Source organism: Neocloeon triangulifer, unplaced genomic scaffold (assembly GCF_031216515.1).
Source record: "Neocloeon triangulifer isolate White Clay Creek 2 clone unplaced genomic scaffold, ASM3121651v1 ptg000006l, whole genome shotgun sequence".
NCBI lineage: Eukaryota > Metazoa > Arthropoda > Insecta > Ephemeroptera > Baetidae > Neocloeon > Neocloeon triangulifer.
This window is the reverse complement of record NW_026775549.1, coordinates 1,818,454-1,839,931: the sequence shown is the minus strand read 5'-3', so window position 1 is coordinate 1,839,931 and position 21,478 is coordinate 1,818,454. Positions and strand designations below refer to the sequence as shown.

At 37.2% G+C, this 21,478-nt stretch overlaps 2 protein-coding genes across 4 annotated transcripts; one reads left to right on the top strand and one right to left on the bottom strand.

Moving 5' to 3' along the window:
* The first annotated feature begins 20 nt into the window (after positions 1–20).
* Positions 21–7,093, top strand: LOC132194431 (E3 ubiquitin-protein ligase listerin). Its single transcript, XM_059615686.1, has 22 exons — positions 21–173; positions 289–492; positions 551–817; positions 874–989; positions 1,039–1,393; positions 1,443–1,624; positions 1,678–1,810; positions 1,863–2,477; positions 2,526–2,751; positions 2,812–3,611; positions 3,666–3,784; positions 3,836–3,974; positions 4,555–4,754; positions 4,818–4,970; positions 5,022–5,230; positions 5,284–5,518; positions 5,580–5,729; positions 5,787–5,927; positions 5,982–6,348; positions 6,415–6,603; positions 6,658–6,825; positions 6,891–7,093. The coding sequence occupies exons 1-22, from the start codon at positions 132–134 to the stop codon at positions 6,948–6,950; spliced, it is 5,070 nt and encodes a 1,689-aa protein (XP_059471669.1). The 5' UTR covers positions 21–131; the 3' UTR covers positions 6,951–7,093.
* On the bottom strand, positions 7,077–12,879 carry LOC132194432 (cuticlin-1-like). 3 transcript variants are annotated; one of them, XM_059615687.1, is made up of 10 exons: positions 12,802–12,879; positions 12,636–12,679; positions 10,463–10,598; positions 10,219–10,326; positions 9,524–9,861; positions 8,999–9,175; positions 8,716–8,859; positions 7,800–8,162; positions 7,560–7,743; positions 7,077–7,505 (listed from the first exon to the last, which is right to left on the bottom strand). In XM_059615687.1, exons 2-10 carry the CDS (start codon positions 12,666–12,668, stop codon positions 7,369–7,371), a joined length of 1,620 nt encoding a protein of 539 aa, XP_059471670.1. In that variant the 5' UTR covers positions 12,669–12,679; positions 12,802–12,879; the 3' UTR covers positions 7,077–7,368. The 3 variants fall into 3 exon arrangements, with proteins under 3 accessions (XP_059471670.1, XP_059471671.1, XP_059471672.1); XM_059615688.1 differs by having other exon boundaries at positions 7,560–7,728; positions 12,802–12,878; XM_059615689.1 differs by lacking the exon at positions 10,219–10,326 and having other exon boundaries at positions 12,802–12,878.
* Between the last annotated feature and the right edge of the window lie 8,599 nt (positions 12,880–21,478).

The following is a 21,478-nucleotide window of genomic DNA, read 5'->3' as shown; positions in this document are numbered from 1 at the left end:
GTTGCTCCTCCCTCCTTTTTGACGTGCATCGTGGAAAGCGGACGATTTTCACTAAATCCATTCTTGTTGACCCATAATACTCTGAAATTTATTTTTGCTTATAAATGACAAGAATTTTAACAACCTGAAAAATGGGCAAGAATAAAGCACAAAGGACCAAAAATAATGCTAGGGTGAGAATAGAATTTTCTTGACTAGAAATTACGTAATTTCAGATGCCTAAATTAAGCGCTTTTCCTCTGAATGTGCAAAATGTATTAAATTAACAAACAAAAAATATAATTTCAGCCATCAAGCAGTGGTCGTAGCGCTCAACTCTTGGAGACGAGTGCTGCGTTCTCTACACAGGCAGAGGGTTTCGGATCACCTTTGCCCTCGTTTGCTGGGCTTTCGAATTTAACTCTTGACGATGGAGAGTCGCAATCCCTTGATCCACAAACTCAACTCATTTTGAAAAAGCTGAACAAGAAAGATGCAGTGACAAGACTTAAGGTCGTATACATATAATAATAAATTTAGCTTTAATTGAAATGAAATTATTTTAAAACAGGGACTGCATGAGCTTGGTGACGTTTGTTCCAAAGCTAAGGAGCAAGAAATGAAGACGATCGTCAAACTCTGGCCTAGGATGTTTTCCTCCTTGGGTACAGACCCAGACCACAGAGTTCGCGAGGCAACTTTCGTAGCTCACAAGCATCTAGCCAAAAAGGCTGGTCGAAATTTGGCACCACAACTGAAAAGCCTCTGCGGACCTTGGTTTGTTGGCCAATTTGACACTTTTGCACCAGCAGCTAGTGCTGCCAAAGCTGCTTTCAAGGTTGAAAATTGAATAAATCCACCATTATTTTCTTTAATATAAGATTTAATTTTTAGGAATTATTCCCAGAGCAAAAGTACCAAGAGGCAATCAAGTACTGTCAAAATGAGATTATGTCTTACATTTCTGAAAACCTGCTTAGCCAGACTGTGGAAACTGTTGCTTATGAAAAGTAAGCTGCAGAAATTATGTTATCTGTACTAAATAAATTTTCTATTCAGGTCCCTGTTGCCAGATGAGCTGGAAGCTAGATTGGAAAGAGTCCTTTCAAGCAATCTACTTGCATACAAACTTTTGATAACAGAACTTCCAGCTGGTCAGCTGAAGAGTTTGGTAGAGGCAAACAAGGCACTTACTTCGTCCAGCAAATTCTGGAAACTGAGCAAGCACAAGTCTCCTTTGGTCAGACGAGCTTGGTTCACAGCCCTAGCCTCTATTTTGCACTCTGCTGATTTTCTCCTTGAAGGCCATGGGGCCCAAACGGTGCCAGCAGTGTTCGGAAGTCTGGACGAACAAGATCCGACTGTCCTATCTTCGGTTTGGGATGCAGCCTTGTGTTCAATCATTGCCATCAAAGTAAGTTTTTTTTTATACTGATGAATAATATAAAATTAATTTCGTTCAGGACTGCTGGTCTCATGTGAATTGTGAGAAAGTGGTGTTTCCAAAGTTGTGGCACATTTTAAGAGAGGGGGGTTACGGAAATGCCGCTTCCATTTTTCCAAACATGCTTCCTCTTGTCAGCAAAGTTGAGCCTCAGGACAAGAATGTTTTCTGTTCAAAATTCTTCTCTAACATGCTGATAGGGTATGTATTTAAAATTTAAATTTTAAGACACTTAAGACTGACAAAAAACTTAGGCTTGAGCAAAAGTCAGTTCAGCAGAGCATGTCCGAATGCAGTGCTATTGTCATTGCTTACATTGAATGTCTCCGATACATTGCTGGAAGAGAAGATGCCCAGGAAGCAAAAGAAGCTTTGATCAAGCAACAGGTATTATAAGAAGATGAAAATCTGTTCTAGTTCTTAATATTTAAAATTGCAGCTCTTGCCTTTTCTCGATGCCTGCATCTTGGATCGCAAACTGCACCTGACAGTGAACGCCCTTGCTTTGCAACTTTCAGACTTGCTTGACTCTTGGAGTAACAGTTCCCTGGCAGAATTAATTTGGAGTCACTTTCAGTCGATGTTGTCCGACTTTAACAAAAATGAAGAACTCAACTACCAGTCTTTCATGGATCTGATCGTCCTGCTTGCCGATCCATCAAAAATCAAGAAGCCCAGAAGAGTGAACTTTGCTGAAGCTGACAAGGAGGATTCTCCGAGGCTAGAGATTTTGCCTGAGGATAAACCGAGAGTTCCGTATTGGATCCCTCTGCACAAGATTGCTACAACTGCTGCCACTTCTGTGCTTGACGCTGCGTTAATCTCTAAGCAGTCTGAAAAATTAGTTTCGACGCTTTACTTCATCACAAAGTCTTTCAAGGGCGAGGAATTTTTCAAGACTGTTAGACCTGCAGCTATTGATTTTTACGAGGATGTTTATAAACTGTTAACTGAGGAGCGCGGAGACAAGAAGCAGTTGATTCAACTCATCTTCATGCTTTTTGAGTTCCTTAATGACGAGGAAAAGCTGAGGGCCTATGATAACTTCACAAAGGTAATTGATATCTGCTTTAAAAGAAAAAAATCAACTATTTTCATACAGATTGACGATCGATCTGTTCTTCTCTGCTGCATCAACGAGGCTATAAATGCTGATAAAATGGGTGAAAAGTCCGTCATTGTTTGGCTTCGAAGCCCAAGCATGAGTGAAGTCATGCTAACCCTTGCAAAGGAAGTGTCCAACGTCCTTGAGTCTTCAGAGAAGCAGAAATCTACTGCGTGGGCAATTTTGAAGCTCTGCTTCTCCCCATCTACACAAAGTGACAGGGGTTTGTATCTTTTTTTATCCTTTCAACTTTTATTCTCTATTAAAATATGTAATTTTACAGAGATTTTTGCAAACTTCAGCACCGTGTCAGCAATCATGCTTGTTTTTTGTGAAGCTTTGGCAATTCCAAAAACAGCCTTGGACGACAGAGCCACTCTGGAATCTTATGCAAATTTCATTGGCGAACTAACCAACTCTCTCTTCAGTCAGCAGTTCAAGCTCTGTGATAAAACCCTACAAGAGCTGCTCTTTGGAACTTTCAAACTGTGTTGCTCGGCTGTCGGCCTGAGCCAATCTGCTTCAAACAGTCTGCAAAACGCCCTTGTCAATGGAATTCTGCACTTAAAAAACTCCGGTGCTGATATGACTGAGCTAACAAAAAAGTTTGCCGCCACTGCTCGACTAGAGTTCTCCTTCTTGAATGTGAAACCAGTCACATGTGTTGGCCAATTTCTTTCAGCTGTCAATTCAAAAGACGCTCTTGACCTTTTTCTGAATGAACAGTCTAAATACAAAAGTTGGCTAAAGCAACTCGAAGACGCATGTGCTCTTAATGAAATCGTGCAAGGAGCGCACTGGCTAAGTGACAAACCTATTCCAATTGCAACCAGCGTTGACTGCATCTTTGATTTCACTGTTGAAACTCTGCTTAGAGCCAATCTTCTTATGGACATTCAAAATCGACTGGAGGAGTATTCTCGAGATGCCAAAGATCAGGAGTGCTTAAGGCTTGAAGATGAGGAGCCTATACAAGGAGATTCTGAATTTGAAGTGGCCTATCAAGAAGCATTTTATGATGAATTTTTCAATGTTGTGCAAGCCTTTGTCATTTGTGACAGAACTGTCGCCAATTACAAAAATGTATGTTTATCACAAACAATCATAGAAAATGCTTGTAACAATCAATTTTTACAGAATCCGAACTGCTCAAAAATATCTGTGGACATTTCCCTTTTGAAGAATGTGGTGGAGTCTCTTTGGAAGCATATTTATCCCTATAAAACTGAACAGTTTTCCAACACTCTCATTAAACAGTAAAATGAATAATTCTTTCTTATTTTTTTTTCACAATTTTGTTCAATTAGACTGAAATCAGGAGATTATTGTAGTTCCTGGGTAGTGCTTCAGCTATGTAATTGGGACAATCTCCATTGCAAAAAGCTATACTTGGAACTTTCTAAGCAATCGGATGATATTGAGCCTTGGAGATTGTGGATGTATCAGGTAATGTACCAGGAGAGCAGGTATTTTTCTACGCTTGAAAATTTTTGATGATTTATTCAACTGATTTGCAAATCCATAAAAAAATTATTTCATATATTGTTAATAATTAGTTTGGTAAAGACAGCAATCAGCAAACCTGGACGGCAATTCACGTTTTTCAAGCTCCTTGTGTCCCTCCACCATCCAAGGTGTTCAGAGACAGCGATAGGCGTCCCAGGTGCTACGAGGCAGCCTGAGGCGTTCTCCAATCCCCAAAACAATCCGAGGCGTTGCGAGACGGCCGTAGGCGTTCTCCAAGCTCGGAAACAATCTGAGGCGTTGCGAGACGGCCGTAGGCGTGATTTGGCTCTTTCTGGAGGCCTTGACGCCAGGCCCTGACAGGTTAATCTGGTGCACCTTCTCACGCGTAGCCATCTCGGCCCACGGCCTTTGTAAATTCCTTCTGGAACCACGGTCTTGGTGCCAAAATATGTTGGCATCAAAAATTTCCTGCGATTTTCAAGCATAGAAAAATATTTGCTCTCCTCTGTACATATATTTAATTTATTTGTTGATGTAATTAATTTGGTACATTTTACAGTCTCAAAGCATCCTTTTTGAGGAAAAAGTCTCCTCTCGATACCATGAAGAAGGACTTTCTCTTCTGGAGAAACAAGATCCAATGAGTGCCCAATATTATGCCGATTTCCATGCCTTCAGGAAGCACACTGATGATGTAGACAAGTTGCTGGCTTTGATCATCAAGTGGAATAAGCTTGACTACTGGAAATCTGTCTTTGAGTAAGTAGAAATACTAATAAGAAAATTCAGTTTTCATTTAATTATTTTCTGTTTATAATTTAGTCAGGATATGGAGCACCACAACAAGTTCATAGCTGTGATCAAGTTTTTGACCCGCATGACTGAAATTCAAGCCCACAAAATTATCCATACACAGTGGGACACGATTCTCTGCTCTTTGGCTTCCTACCTTCAAGATGCAAAGAAGTTTTTGACGTAAGTCTGGAAATGATTTCATATAAGTCAAAATTAAAACTTCTTATGCAGGATGCAACCAACCAATCCTATTCATGCTGCTAAACTGGTTGCTCTTTGCCCTTTGGTGAAGAATATCCAGTTTTTCATGAAGAGACTAGAGAAAAGTTCGGGAGTTAAACCAAACCTGAGCAACCCTGAGCATCTCTTGGATGAATGGAGGGCTCTTTTTGTGCCTGAATTTTACTCAATTTTGATGTCTTTTTTCTATAATGCACTTGGTAGAAACAAATTTGCTTCTCTAAATTGGGCTTCTATAAAAATTGAATTTCAGATTCTACGATTGTTCCACTGTTTGAGCAGACAAAGGTTTCTGCAATTGGAGCGTGTCTTGCAAGCGCTCCACAAAATTGGTTGGCGTCTCATTCCCCTCCAAAACACATGGTCAAACAACACAGGCTAATTTCTAATCAGGATAAAAATGTGCAAGACACTGTCCTCGTTTTGGCTCCACTTCTTCATTCATCTGAGCGGAACCTGAAAGTTACGGCTTACCACTTGCTCAAGAAGTAAATTTTACATTTTAACAAAAAAAATTTTATTTTTCAATTTTAAATTCTAAACATTCAGACTTCTGAAAGAGCTAGTTAAAAAGGATGAGGATTACTTACTGTCCATGGAGACTGACGCAGTTGACACGAAGCTACTAGCCTGTGAACTCCTACAAGCAGAACTTTCTCAAACCCACACAGTTGTGGAGGCAATGCTGATGGACTTCAGGTAACTAACAGTTTTGGTAATGAGTAATAAAAAAAATCGAAAAATATATTTTTCCAGAGTTGGAGACTGCTGCATAGTCCAGCCTTTTACCGACAGCCATATTTACACTTATTCCTACTTTATGATTTGGAGTTTGCTGCTCGACATGTGCAAAGAAGCCAAGTCGGAGCTTCGATACCAACTCTCCTGCTGGCTAAAGTAATGAAAATTACACATTTTTTGTCTGAAAATTCTAAATTTAAATTGCTATAGCAATGGTGGCTACACAAAGACAATGCTGGAAATAGTTTTCCGTCTGATGCCGGACTACGTAATCCAGCCATTCCACGCCAATTCTGACAGGTTAGTCAGCAAAGAAGCTGCAGACATGTTCACCCATGAACACAGCCCCAGCTACGAGGGGACCTACACCAGTGGCAGCATCATGAAAATGGCCTGCTGGATATACTTGAAGAGCTTGCTTCACCTTCCCGCCTTGGTTCGAGACTGGTGGACGTCTCTGGACCCGCAGATAGCAGGATTGGTCGAACGACTCACTGCCTCACTTGTGTCCAAACATGTGATAGGAATTGAAATGAAGTCAGTACTGGAGCGCAAGGAGAGCTGTTCTGGACTTGAGGTACTTTATTGCAAAGCTTTCTGCACATAGATTTTTTATAATATATATTTTTGTTTTCTTATTTAGATCAAAGTGCACCCCCTTGCTAGAGAAGTCATTGCTGCTTACACGATTGATGAGGTCAGGATGGAGCTAACAGTGACTATGCCTGCAAACCACCCACTGGGACCGATCAGGGTCGAGGGCAATAATACTATTGATATTGCCAAGTGGAAGCAGTGGGTCAAACAACTCACCATTTTCTTAACTCATCAGGTATTAAATGATTGTAAAATTTAAAATCGATTTGTTAATAATTAATTTTTGCAGAACGGGTCTATCTGGGATGGTCTGATGCTGTGGAAGAGGAATCTGGACAACAAATTCCAGGGAGTCGAAGAGTGCTACATCTGCTACTCCATCCTGCACAGCTCCAACTACCAGATTCCAAAGCTTTCCTGCCGAACGTGCCACAAGAAATTCCACTCGTCGTGTTTGGTGAGTACAAATTTTCATCATTTTCGGGACGATTTACTCAACTCCGTAATTTGCAAATGTTGCAGTACCGTTGGTTCCACACCAGCAACAACTCAACCTGTCCACTGTGCAGAAATCTTTTCTAGTTCAATCATTATTTATTTTAATTTCATTGCTTTTAAAAGAACAAATGCACAAGTGTCTACAGATTTATACTTCTTTTAAATTCTTTGATGTGAAGTTTTCAAGGGTATCAAAATAAAAAGTTATTCATATTTAAAAAAGGGAAGTCTTAGATTTATTAATCTTGCGATATTTACAGTGATTATCAGCACAGTATCTAAATGTAAAATGAGCAAAATACCCGCAATCAAAATTTAGGCTCACTTTTACACATTTGCTCCTCCATATATCTCTCAGTAGTTAACTTTACAACAATACATATAAATCAGACTAATCTACAACAGAAAGCTTTTCTACTTGCTTGGCACAGTGAGTTGGTATAAAATAAATACACTTGCTCGTATATCAGTTGGTCTCCCGTTGGATTCTCGATTTACATAGTTAGGCGCCGTTGCCCTTTACCCTCTGGTTCTTGAGCCACAAACAGGCGCTGGTCATTGAGGCGCTGGCCAGAAGGACCAAGAGGAACGTAGAGCCCAAAATAAAGGCAGAAGTTGAAACGCAGATTCCGTCTTGAGCTGAATAAGAGCAATTTTTAAAATTTGAAAAATTGTTAGTGAAGAAAAACTTACCAGAAGCAACGTTGATGATGGTTGAGGATCCAAGGGTGGATTCTTCAATGAGGGCGAGGTCATCGTCAGTGACCACGTGAACCTTCCTGACCAGCCTGACTGGGTCGGCCAGACTCTCTCTGACAGTCTCGGTGGAATTGGCAGCACGCTTGTTACGTCCGGCAGACTTCTGGACCGCCAACACCAAGAGAAAAAATTTATTATTAGATTTGAGCCTAAGAACCAAATTTCAATTCTTACTCCTCTTGGGCAGACGCGGCATCCAGTCTTGCACAATTCAACTTCACACTCGATGTTGAGCTCCATCTGGTCGGGGAACTTGAACGCCTGGAAATAGGCGTAGGCGAGGACGGCGGCTCCAGTGCCCTGCGTGTCCTTGGTCGTCTGGAAGGGGTCGGGGAACAGCTTGGCCTTGAGGGGGCAGCCGTCGGCGTCGGTCAACTTGACCACTGGGCCTCCACGGTCGCGGTCTCCGGCGTGGGCGACGCACTCGCCGACGCTGATGTCGAATTCCGGATCTCCGTCGACGGTCACCACCAGGGTCATCGTCTCGCCGATCTTGACCAAACCGTTAGCAGGGGCGGCGAAAGGTCCGCGTCCAACCTTCAAAAAGAAACAAAATTAAATAAATTTCAAAACCTTCTGCGTAGTGGGAATGTTTTTTTATGGTGTGAAAAAGTGCGAATGAAATGTCAACCTAGAAGTTTTGACATGAGAAAAGAATTTCCGTATAAAAAAGTAAAATGAGCAATCGTCGGTTTTGCAATGGAATTTTAAACGTTAAGCTTTAATTGTGCGCGAAAAGCTTGCACATTTTATGGGGCAACAAGATTTTTATATATTCCTTAACCCAAATCTGAAGCGAGCTCATTAACAGCCGTCGCAGTAAAACAAAATTGCCTTGTTCCTGGCGCTGTTTTCGCACAATTGAATTTATCAGCGCGCGCCCATCTGCCAACTTCTCCCGCGCGTGGGAATTAGAAAGGGCGCATCCTCTAATTGAAGGCGCATTAATTATGCACCGAATTCGAAATAGACTCGTCTCTCTGCTTGTTATCACGCAAACAACTCGTAGAGTTTCAATGAAAACGAACAATGAGACTCATGAAACAAACGACCGCGTGGAGATTCGAAAATATTAATTTGATACACGTACCTGAATATCGAGACGCGCGGAGGCAGTATCGCCGCTGAAAGTCACGACTTCCTGGCTCAGAACGTCGACGTTGAGCGAGGTGGAGAGCGCCTCCTTGATGTTGCCGGCCCACAGACAACGCACGCGGCGGATTGTGTCCCACACCTGCACAACAAAAGTTAATTAAGATTTTGGAAAGTAAATTAATTTCTGCGATCAATCAAAATTAATCTCTTCTATGAGCATGAATAGCAAAATTTTTATTCTTACTATAATTAAATGAAAATAAGTAAAAAAAAATTACTTCTTGAATTCCGGGCTCATTTTGAAGGACTAGCACGTTTTCAAGATAGGCCTGGCCGCCGGTCTTGAATTCATCTACGAATTGAGTTCCGCAAGAGTCCAAGCTAACAGTGAACTCAGTGTTGGACCTTCCAGAGTTGGGCTCCAGATACCTACAGTTCTGCTGGTTGTAGAAACCCTGCCACAGAAATATACAGTTATATCATCAGATAAACTGAGAATAAGAAAGAAAATTTACCTCAAAGTATTATAAATAACAATAATTATTAATTAATTTTCAGATGAATTTTTTAAGTGATGTGGAGCTTTTTGGAAGAAATTTTAAGCAATATTTCTCCTATAAAATCTTAAAGAAAATTATTTTCAGCAAGTTTCCAATGAAAATAAATCTTTTTTTCAATTACATCCAAGTTAAATGGAAGTAACCTATAAACATTATTAAAAATGCAGAGATAGATCCCCTTTAAAATCAATTAATCCAATATTTTATCTCCACTAGAATTTCGAAACATGTTTTTTAACTGACCTTGGAGTAGATAACACCCTCGAAGGGTCCGCTGAACTTAAGCTTGATGGTCATTTGGTCCTTGGCGCAGACGACATCAATGTTTTCAATGTGCGCGCCGTGATGGTGGTGGTCCTCGTCATTGGTGGCGGCCGAGGAGTCCGAGTCGGTGATGATCGGACGGAGGGTGGTGGTTTGGTAGCTAGGGAAGGAAGTGACAGGGACGCTGGGGCGAGTGGTCACTGGCCTCGGGTTGGCCGGTTGGGGTTGGAAGGGACGGGGTTTGTCCTGGGCGGGGAGGGGAAGATACTGGCGAGAGGGCACGTCGGCCGAACTGTCCTGAACGGAATCGCGAGTAGCTGTCGTGCAAAAGCAACGAATTAATAATAATGAAAATTATGGAGAACAAAAAGTGATTAAAATGAGGAATGTCTGAATTTAGGTTAATACAAACAGGAGCAAAATGAGTGAGTAAAAAAGCGAAAGGTTAACTTTTTTAAAGCAGAAGAGCGCGTATTTTTTTTCATAATTAATGCGCACTTGATAAATATTTCATGAGGCTGCTCTCATCTTTTTTTAATTGACCTTGATACGATCAAGCCTTTTTATGGAAATTTTTAATCCTTTGTACAGAGAGAGAGAAGTTTTTTATACAGTTAATCCGCACTTAAATTTAAAATTACGGGTTTATAAACAAAAAATAGCTTTGTATGAACCTTTGCGCGCGGTCGATTGAGACCGATCATCGTCGAATTGGCCTCGGAACCACCGGAAAACATTTTCGAGGGGCAAGTTTGATTGAGCTTGGCGGGTTTGCCTATCATCTGCAAGCAATAAAACACCTACTGGTCAGCGCTCCCCACAAACCCAAAACTAAGAATGCGTGTTAAAATGTTATTTCAAAGAATTATGAGCGTTTGACTTTGATGATTGTATGCGCCGATCTTTTAAGTAACTCACGTGCTGGGTCTTCGATCAGGGGATTATCAGGTCTGTTGAAGTTGTAGCCTGAAGGCTGCTGTCTTTGTTGCCTGACGAATAGGGCCTGCCGCTTATTCTGTGCTTCAGGTGCAGCGAGTGACACTGCACAAAGGGCCTGAAAAAATGGAAAGAAAAAAATAGAAAATTATGTTAAAATTATTTAAATTTGATTTATTTTGAAATAAATCATAATCAAAGAAGTTACATAAAAAAAAATTGGAATTTATTATTCATTTGGTAAAAATTGTTTCAGTGCAAAATCAAATTTAAACAAACTTTTTCTAAAGAAAAATATTGAAATTATGTCACAATCTTTGAGGGAGCATGCAGGTTATAGAGAAGATGATGTTTTCTTTTATGAAACAATAAATGACTCCGATTAACTCATCAGGGAAAACCAAAATTATAAAAGTTAAATCAGCTTTAAATTAGTTCTAATTATAAATTTGTTTATTGTTCTATAGATATTTTACTGGTTCTTTAAATAATCTTAAACGTTAAAAAAATTTAATTTTATAGGTTTGAGAAAAATTAAAATTCACACTCTCACTTACAAAGAGAATCATTGTAGGTGTTAAATGAAAACTAATCACTTTTTAATAACCGTGGCACTAAACCCCGAACGACGTCGGTTTCTTTTCATCATGCTCTCTAATTGCAATTTCCAATTTCTCGCCGACGATTTCATATTTGCATGATAATGATCGCGCTGTGTCAACGCGTGACCTTTCCTGGCTCGCGGCGGAGTAAAACTTTTCATACAACTTCATATTGAATGCGACGACGAAGGGAGCAGAGAAAAAAGAAACAATTATGCATCTGTGAGAAAAATGCTCCCACGCCACTTTTGCTCATGCTTTCACTGGCGATTCTCTATTTTTTTTCGTGCTGTACTCTCTCTCAGCATCCTGAGAGATGAGTCGGTGCAGCCAGTCGGGGGGCCAAAGGTCGCGTCTCCTTTCGCTCTTTTCGTGCTCGAAGACACCTGTGCTATGCTGCATATGATCGAAAATTGCATTGTTCTCCACGACCGCCCTTCGCGTTCCAAATTTTGCCGGAGAAATCGCCGAAAATGCTGCGGATCGGGTGCGTGCCTTTAACTCTCCGCAAAAGGGTCTAATTTCGGCACCGTGACCGGCGAGAGACTTTTTAATTCAGGGTTCGCGCCTCCGCAACACCAATAATGGCTTTTTACAGTCGTCGTGACGAGTTAATCGAGCAGTTTGTTCAACGCGTGCTCCGACCTGTTATTAATCTGCTCTCTCGCTTAACAAAGTCTCTAAAGGTGCTTTAATTGTAATAGACCTTTACGAATAATTCCATTCAAATTGACGTTAACTTTCTTTTACACAACACTATTAATTTTCCTCAACCTTTGAATTTTTGGCTGAAATAAATGGAAGTTTTAAGTATGAAATTTGAATTAAAAGTGAATTAACCCTAACCTCGCTCAATGATGGTTCTTGACCGTAGGAGTAAAGCAATCTACCGTTAAGTTTTCTTATAAGCCTTTATCTTTAAAGATGATCCGCGCAAGTTTATGATCTGGCATTGGAGTTTACACAAATCAGCACATCTTTCTGCACACTGCATAATGCGTATCCTTGCATCTTGTAAATCAGGCACCAATCAACTTGACCCCATAATTATCTGATTTTATCATTTTTTTTTAAGCTTGCAAATTTGCACTTGATGAAATGACTCAATTACTTTGAATTACAAAAGATATAAATTTTTTGCTATTTTTACCGACGTAAATTTGACGTTTTTGAAATTTTTAATTAATTGAAGTTCAACAATTATTTAAACTTACAAGATTCCTAAAAAATATTGCTTATTTTTTTATATAAAATGTTCATCATGGATCTAATTTTTATTTAAAATGTGATTTACGAAAAGCCAGATAAAAAAATCAAAGTGTACTTAGAGTTTATTGTTTTACACAAAACAAAGCTAAAAACCCAGGAAAACAGGACGCTTTAATTTGCAACTGCATAAAATTTCGTAATTTCAATTGCTCAATGCTTCTCTAAAAAAATATATATCTTCAACACAATTTTGTAACTTTGAATTTATAGAAATCTGTTATTTAATTACATCGGTAACATAATGTAAAAAGTTAAAAATAAATATTTGAAAAATTTGTACTCACCAAAGAAATGGCCACTACTTGGAAGGTCCTCATCCTTGATGGACCTGCAACAGCAGTCGAAGATGTCAAACACAATAAATATCACTTCCCTTCACAATTAAATTATTCAAATAAAATTGTTAAAATTCAAGCTGGGACATTAGATAGAAAGAAAGTGTTTTGGTACCTCTGAGAATTGGCAATCCGAGCTAGAGGCAAGACTGCAGAGATTTAAGCGTCTGCAAGCTCCCGTGGGGATCTTTATAAGTCTCGGCTCGGCTGCAAGTGGGGATTCTGCAGCGGGGGCGCCGCAGATGAGCACAAAAGAGCAGGGCTCATTCCTCGACAATAGATGCGATGGCGCTTAAGATGCTCCACGGCAAACACTCTCACTTTGGTACACACATCGGGGAGAAGCGCGTTGGACAAACAGCGAGAAATGCGGGGCGGCCTTGCGTCCAATTCGTGGTGTCGATAATTTATTTGCACACTCATCTCGCGTTCAAACGATTATTTCAGCAAATTGACTTGTTCATTTTTGGTGCTGGCGGATGAGAAGCTTGACACCTTTATTATAGCGAGCGCTGTCACTTTTATTTCTTTATTAAAATTAGTGTACTAAATTAACTGAACATCCATTGGTTTAAAATACAAATTGCAGCCAACGCTCGGTTTTCTTTCAATCAATGTTTTTTGTAACAAATTTAGACAAATACACAACTCAAATTCCATAGTTAAAAGTGAATTAATTACTTATTCTTTCTGATAAGATTAGTTATTTTTACTTTGCAACTTGCATTATTGCTCAAAGTGATGACTTATAGGCTTTTGGAAGATGGGTTGGACAAGCAAGATTTTCAGTGCATTTTTTTAAATGGGGCCAAAAATTGAATCTCTGTGTCTCACCCACCTAACAATAATATCCCAAATTATGTAGTGTTGCCTCTTTTCTACCTTTCTCGTGGAGATGCAGCTCCAAAATGCAAAAAAAAAATAGTACAATTTATAATGATTAAATAAAAAAATTGTAATATTCGGAAAATAAGTTTTTTGATAATAAATAATGCCAAAAACGCAAACTAAGATAGTTTTTTAAATTTATACAACAAATTTAATTATCTAGAATAATAAAATTTTAAATTTGTTTAATATTATATTATTTTTTATATTTTAAAAATTATTTGAAGTTTTCAAAGTTTCAAAGGATTTTTGAAACTGAATTATAGATTAAAATTGCCATTTTTATCTTTTTACATTAAAATATAATTTTATAAATTCTTGTTATGGTTTGAATATTGTGCCTTTTAAAAAAAAAATCATCAACATGATATTCAATAGGTGTGCAACAGTAATTTGGATTTTAAAGTAGTGTGGATATTCTGTCTTGCATGTATTAATAATTTAATTTTACTCATGAAATTATGACTCAAAAAGCGAAAATTTTATTATGTAATAAAATTTGTACACTCATTGTCAGTTCAGTACTTTTATTTTTAAGACTTTGTGTGTGCTTACGTTTTCATACTTTTTATGAAGGCAACGCTTAAACAAGGCCCCGTCAAAACTATTGAATCGACAAACAAACAAAAAGGAAAGGGAAAGGATGCTCATTTTTTTAACACCGTGTCACAGATGCATTGTCAGTCTTGAGAAAAACCGCGAGTAGAAAATACCAAAGGATGAGCTCAACTTTTGAATAAACGGGACCACTACAGCAATTAAGTTTGACAGGAAGACTTCAGCGTTCCGACATTGTATAAGGAAGTTCAAATAAGTTCTCGCCGCAAAACGCCGAGCGAGTTACGCGACAGGCTAATTTGGACCGAACCTTTTGATGACGAGAGAGAGATGCATGGGAAATTATCACCTTTGATAATGAGCGCGACATAACGCAACATTCGTTTTCATTTTCTCCCCGAGTGACTCAACACTAAAAATAATAAATATAAAAGCCGACTTTATAATTTTTTTGTGCTCTTGCAAAAAGAAATCGCTTTGAATATTCTATTTGGCCGCGCTCGTCATGAAAATTATGCTCTTCTTTTCCTCTCATATCAGAGCTGTCGGAAATTAATTTTGACCCCGGCTTAATTTGTATCGCTGCGAAATCATATATGCGGTTGGGTCAATGTTGGAAAGTTAAACTTTTGTGCTGTGTTGATGCTATGGGTTGGGCGAAAGGGAATCTTTCTTTCTTTCTTCGAGTGCATTGTCTTGCTTTCTTCTTTCTTTTTTCATACAACACCAACTTCTTCTTCTCGCGCGTTAACAATAATACGCGCGCGACGAGGATGATTTCTTTGTGCGAAATTTCATAAATGTCCTATTGAGGTGGCAGAGTGGGCGTTGAGAGGACCAAGCCTCTCAATTATGTCTGAAATTTATTTGAAAGTTGGCAGTATGGAAAAAAGAGCTGCGAATTTCGCTCACGTCCACGCTCACTTTGGTGACAAAGTGCCGTGCAATTACGACAAGAGTATGAAGGTAATTGTAGAAACGGAAACTGATTGTGAATGCATGGGAGTGAACCTCAATTACAATTACACATTTGAAGGTTTAATTTTATTCTCTCTAAATAATTCTCCTTGCGCGGTTTTTACAGCACCTTTGACCTATATTAAATCAAACATCCTGTTAACATGCTATTTATATCGGATTTTGGATTTTTTTTATAGTCTGTAATAAATTAATATTAATATTTTGTTTTCAGTTATTCAAACCAACGGTTTTTAAAAGGGATCTAACGTGACTTATAAATGTGATACAGAGCTGACTTTTTCATAATGTCCCCTGTTTCAATTAAGTGTTTTATCTGAAAAATATAATCTTCACAATATTTTGAAATTTTCTTGACATTTTTGTTGAAACCCAATCAAACACATTTTGTTAAGTAATTAAGTTGGAAAAAAAATTTCTAGAAATTGCACATAATATTTATGATATAAGAGAGGAAATTATTTCATAAGCTCTCGAAAGTTTAAAAGCAAAATTAAATTAAAGAAAACTTTAAACAGCAGATTAAAAAATAGTAAAATATTGTACTTCAATACAACTATGGCAAGACGATCTGGCCAAAAATTTCAACAGAGTCCGACCATATTTTTAAAATTTAATTATATTGCTTTTTAATTAAAGACTATGAATAATATTTAAATACATTAAAAGTAGTTTGAATAATTTGAGTTGCAAAAGAAGTTAATAAAGCGATTACTTTTTTTCATAGAGGATGCAGTATAGATATAATTTTGGTGTTAAATAATGAATACCTTAATTGGGCACGAATTTTTTAGTGACAAGCGTGTAAAGAAATTCCGCACCCAAGTGCCAAAACGCCAATTTCGCACGCGGCTCTGAAAAGGAGAGTTGCCGGCCGGAGATTGGCCGTGAAATTTTAGCAAATAATAAAAACGACGATAATGTATCCTTTCGACAATTTCACATTTTTTCCATCCAAGCGCGCTCGCATAAAAATGTTCAAAGGTCAACGGCATTCGGGTTCATTTCACTCGCTGACCACTTCATGTGTCGTTTCTTCCTACGGATGAAAACGAATTGCGCTCTCAACACTTTCTTGTCGTAAAGAGTGTCTTTTAAACGGATACCAAACGCACTCATCTCAAATTCTCACGTGATAATCAGGTAGCACCATATTAAGCTTTGTGTTGCTTTAATTGAGCTCGCTTTGTAAAGAGAGATAATTCTGACAACAAGTTGAAAATTTGATGCAAACGACTTATTTACGACTATATAGAGGAAATTAATATATTTTATAACGATTTTTAAAATAAGGCTAATTATTGTTGTTTATTTGTCCACATTGATACAAAAACAAAAAATGTAGATACGCTTAGATTTTTATTTTCAGTACAAAATTTTCGTGATTTACAACTTGCCATGAGGTGAAAATCAATCTGTCCGCCTTTTTCCAGCACCGAAAAAGCAAAATTCAGGTGAGCTCTGTAAATTTATGAGAGCTGTGTTGAATGGGAAATTGGCGCAAATTTGTTCCCGCTGCGAGCCTATTTGCAAAGAGCGCGCACCATTACAGGCCGTGATCAAGCAATTGATGCGCCAGATAAAGCACAGCGCCTAGAGATAAACAAAATGCAGCGCGCGTTGAAAGGGTTTGATGCTGTGAAAAATTGATTTGGCGCTTCATTTGCAGTGACGAGAGACCCCACGGCTGGCAGATGGTTTCGGGTCCCGGTTCGAAAGTACTTAAAATACGGCACGGAGGATTTCACTCTCAAATGTGTCCAATATTTCATATACGCGTGCATTCTCTTTATCGCCATGTGCGATCAGTGCAAATTCTGACAAATGATTTTCCGGACATGATGCTCTCACACAGGTCATAAAGTCGTAACTTTATTTTGCAGTTTCTCTTCCCTCCACTTGCCTCCACTGATTAAAATTGATTGGCACTAATTGTCAAGTTTTGTTTTCTAGATAATTCTTATTCTGTTCTTCATTGTATACTTTTAATAAACGTGTTCTGTTGCTTGAATCTTTCTTGATAATTATTGTAAGAATTTTTAGGAAATTTTATTTAAGATAATATTAACATTGTAACCGGCTATTAGAATTGTTTTATGAAATAATTATATAAGAAATATCCTCTTGATAAATTAATATGTATAATTTTCTTATTACCTTATGTAACTAATAATTAACATTGATAAGACAACTAGCAGATTAAATTATAATTTTAAAAACTAAAATTTTTGGCTAAAGATTAAAAAATGATATAATTTGAAAAAATTATTAAACAATAATAAATTTTTTTACTTAAATAAAATTGTTTAGAATTATGAATAATGTATTAATTTTTAGTTTTTATTTAAAACATACTTTCTAAGCATAATTTTTTTCAAGTGAAGTAATTATACACATTATAATTATTAATTTTCAATTAAGCTAAGTCAAATTTGATTGTTAACCTGTTTTCCTGTACCGCTGTTTTTTTCCTGCAAGCACGAAGCCAAATCAATTGATTGATTATTATTTAGGCAGAGGTTCTGACCCCCAAATCCATTGTTGAAGACGACCTAAAATAATCAGCAATTCTCCTTTCTCTGAAAAAATTTCCTTCATTATTCAATTCAATTTGCTTGCTGGTTTAATAATTCTTCTGTTTCTTTTTCTAGTGGAAAAAAGAGATGATGAGAAAAAAAATATGCTCGCGGGAGAAAATCGCCGCGTGAAATGGAAATTAATGGTGACGCATCTGTTCAAACACATGCGTGCTGGATAAATCTTGGTTTCCTGTCAATAAAGTTCTTTTCTACTCCCGTCGCACACAAAATCCAAATGTTTCTATATCACATGTGAGCACATTAGTTTCCCATTGGCAGAGAGTAGGTCAAGCACCTGACTTTTTTTAATGCGCGCGCTTAAGCGAATCCAAAATCTCTCATAGACGAGGAGCATCCTAGCTATGCTTTAATAGATATGAAATACCACCGTGAAGAGCTTTTGACGGCGGAAACCACAGGAGGTGCAATTTTGAGCCGCACAGAGTTAAAAGAAAATGAGGCTTTCTAATTGCAATCCAAGATCACCATTTTGTGCACTTGACCCAGCAGAATTTTATTGATTGAAAAGAAGTGTGACTTATTAATGACATTAGTAAATTTTTAATGTTTCCTGCTAATTATCTACATTGAAAATTCTAGTTGGATAAAAACAATTCTAGGACATTATATCGTTATGGATTATAGAAAATTCTCATTTTTATGACTCTTAAATTTGATTGTTTTTATTAAATATTAATAAAATTTTAACATGTTTCCCACGTCATATCCTCTTTAAAATAGAGTGTACTTTTGCAGTATCTCGGAAAAATATAATTTAGAATCCTCTGATCAAATGACTTTTTTAAATTTGATTGCAAAATAACTTCTCATTGTCAGCAAATCTCATTAAAAAAGAAATAAATTAGTGAAGTTTTAAACTCCCAACTTCTTTCCAAACTTATATTTGCAAGTGCATTTTTGTTATAAAAAAAAGCAATGTTTTCATCGCAATAATTGCATATGCACGTTCTTGCGCGTCCTTGTAACGATTTGTACAAAATAAGGAACTAATAATTTAGAACCTCCTTATTAATAAGGTTTGTCTGTCTGGAGTGAATTAAGAATTTAATGGGTTAATAAAAAAATCAGAGTGCTCAAGAAAATTGCGTGTGCAAAAAGTGTAACCAGCAGATGGACACTTATCACTTCCTCAAATGCGCAAAAAATGATATGTCTCTTATTGAAGCTTCAAAAGTTAAATGGAAAAAATGACGTTTTTGCCTTTTTAATGTTTATTATATTATGCTGTATTTATTTTATGTAACCTGTCGCACGCCATTGGCGTTCAATAAACACATACATACATAAAAAAATCAAGCGCGCCATTGATGAAAATGAGCTAACATTTGATTTTACAATCAATATCACGGGAAGTTCGAAATGAAATTACTGCCGCGTTTATATTCACAATCAATTGTCATTCGCCTTGAATCTTTCGCGCCGAACGAGGTCTTGGACTTGCTCTCTTGCATTGAAAAGCTGCTAACTTACTTCGCTTCTCTTTCTTGTTGATCTTAACCTGGCTATGCTAATTAATAATTTGCCTATTGACACCGGCAATTTGCGGGAAAATTTCTCCGTGCCCTGCCCGTCGCCTGAACACAAACGTTTGCGTGGAGAATCAGAGTCTCTCTCGCAGAAATAAAAATTACAAAAAATGTTGCAGCACAAAGACTCTGAGAGGTGCTAAATACTCACAGTTACGAAATCTTCATCCTGCTGAATTACATAAAATTACGCTTTTCTATTTCATTTTACTACACTGTGAATCTCGGCGTGTCTTTTATTGTGTTATTATATAGAGGGGCCATAAAAAGATTATTTACAAATGCAGTGTGCGCTGCTCGGGCTATAAATCTGTTTTTCGCACTGCTACCTTTTTGCATCATCATTTGCGATAGGTCGCGCGCAATTATTATTCAATCACCAATGCAATTTGTGATGTATGATGCATTCAGTATGACACGCTAGTTTTTATACAAAAGAGAGACTTTCGAATAATTAATCTTCATTTTAAAGATGTGCATTTATTTTCAAATCTCATCCTACAAACTTACGAAATCAGTTTAAATATTTAAATTTCTTTGACTTAAATTTCATCATAATTTATTTAATTGTATATTTCAATATGGAGAAAATCTCTAATATTTACTACAGAATTTCAAAAATATCTCTATGAGTCTCCTGACCTCATCTATAACTTTTGTTTGGAGAGAAATTTGGAGAAAATTAGATCAAAATTAGACCACACGCTGTTCGCTTGATATTTCTCTCCATGCATCAGTTTTGCGTGATTTTTTTTAAAGCGGGTTAATTCACTTTTAATTTCAATTCTTCTTAATGTCATAATAAAAACGCAATCACAGATGCATTACCACTTTTGCGAAAGCCCAAATTTGCTGGAAAATCTCAATTTTTAGGAGAAAACTAATTATTTTCGACTTACGTAACTTTCAAAATTTGCATGGAGAATTGGCTTTTGTATAATTACGAGATTACTTTCGCCGAATCAATATAAGTGCCGAAAGAGCAGTCAGTTGTGACACCTATCGTTGACGATTAATCACAACTACATTGACAAAGAGTGACATTATCTCGCTAGACAAAGGCACTACTAGAAAACTAACAAGTCTTACTTACATGGACACACAAAAACACGCTCTCCTCAGGCAAATTAAGACGACAAAGACCCGCCGTGTCATTTCGGCGGCCTCTTACAAAACCGCATTATTTCTCACGTCAGTGTTGACCAGCTTGACGAGTGGTTTTTTTTTAAGAGATGTGTCTTGGAATTTAATTGCACCGAAATGCATTTTTCAAGAATCCTCCAGGAAATATCATCGGAGAGGAAAAGGACGGTTTTCAGGGATCTCTGATGGCGCAGATTTGTTTGTTTGGCTTTTGTCAAACGCGGTCCTTATACGGTCGTTGGGCCATACCGAGCTTTCTAAATAATTTGCTGCACAATGTGCGTAAATAATGGAGATATGTGAATGATGTGCGCGTTTTGTTTATCCCGTCAATACCAACCAAAATGATGCGTGTGCGCTTTTCATTCACACATACCGGCTGGCCATCCTAGAGAATATATCTGATTACAAAATGTTTTGACCTTTTTCTGCGTGTTCTCTCGCTATCTACGTATTGATGCAACATGCAAATAGAAAAACAATCAATCGAAAAAAAATCCGAAGACGATAATTATTCCTTTTATTCATGAGTATTTTCCATTGAAGTAAGAATTTTTAAATTATAATACATTGTGTATTATATTTTATCAATCACCTCATTTTTTTTCAACAATGCCAATAAGAAACTGTGCCATGATTTCGCAAATATAAAACTGACAGAAAGTTTTTTAGTTGATCAATTATATTCATTTTGCGTATGTAATTATACTAATTTTTCAAATTGTATCTCTAATAATAATTCAAATGATTTATATGGTATAACCGTTAAAAGTTAAAAGTATAAAATTAAATTCATGATTTCCACCAAGGATCAAACTTTCAATATTGACTCGGTTCAGTCAACGCATTCGAATAAAGTTTTCTTATGTGCTAGAACAATAAAATTTAATAAAGATATACCCGTTAAAAGTAAAAAAAATTAGATTCTTGATTTTCACTATTATCTAATATAATTTACTTTTTTTAATATAATTATTCAAAACTGTTTACAATTGCACTATTTTTGGTAAACTTGCCACTAATTTTAACCAATTTTTACATATCTAAACTGATCTAAATAAAAAAAATTTTATTGATTTCTAATTAATCGTTTTTCAGT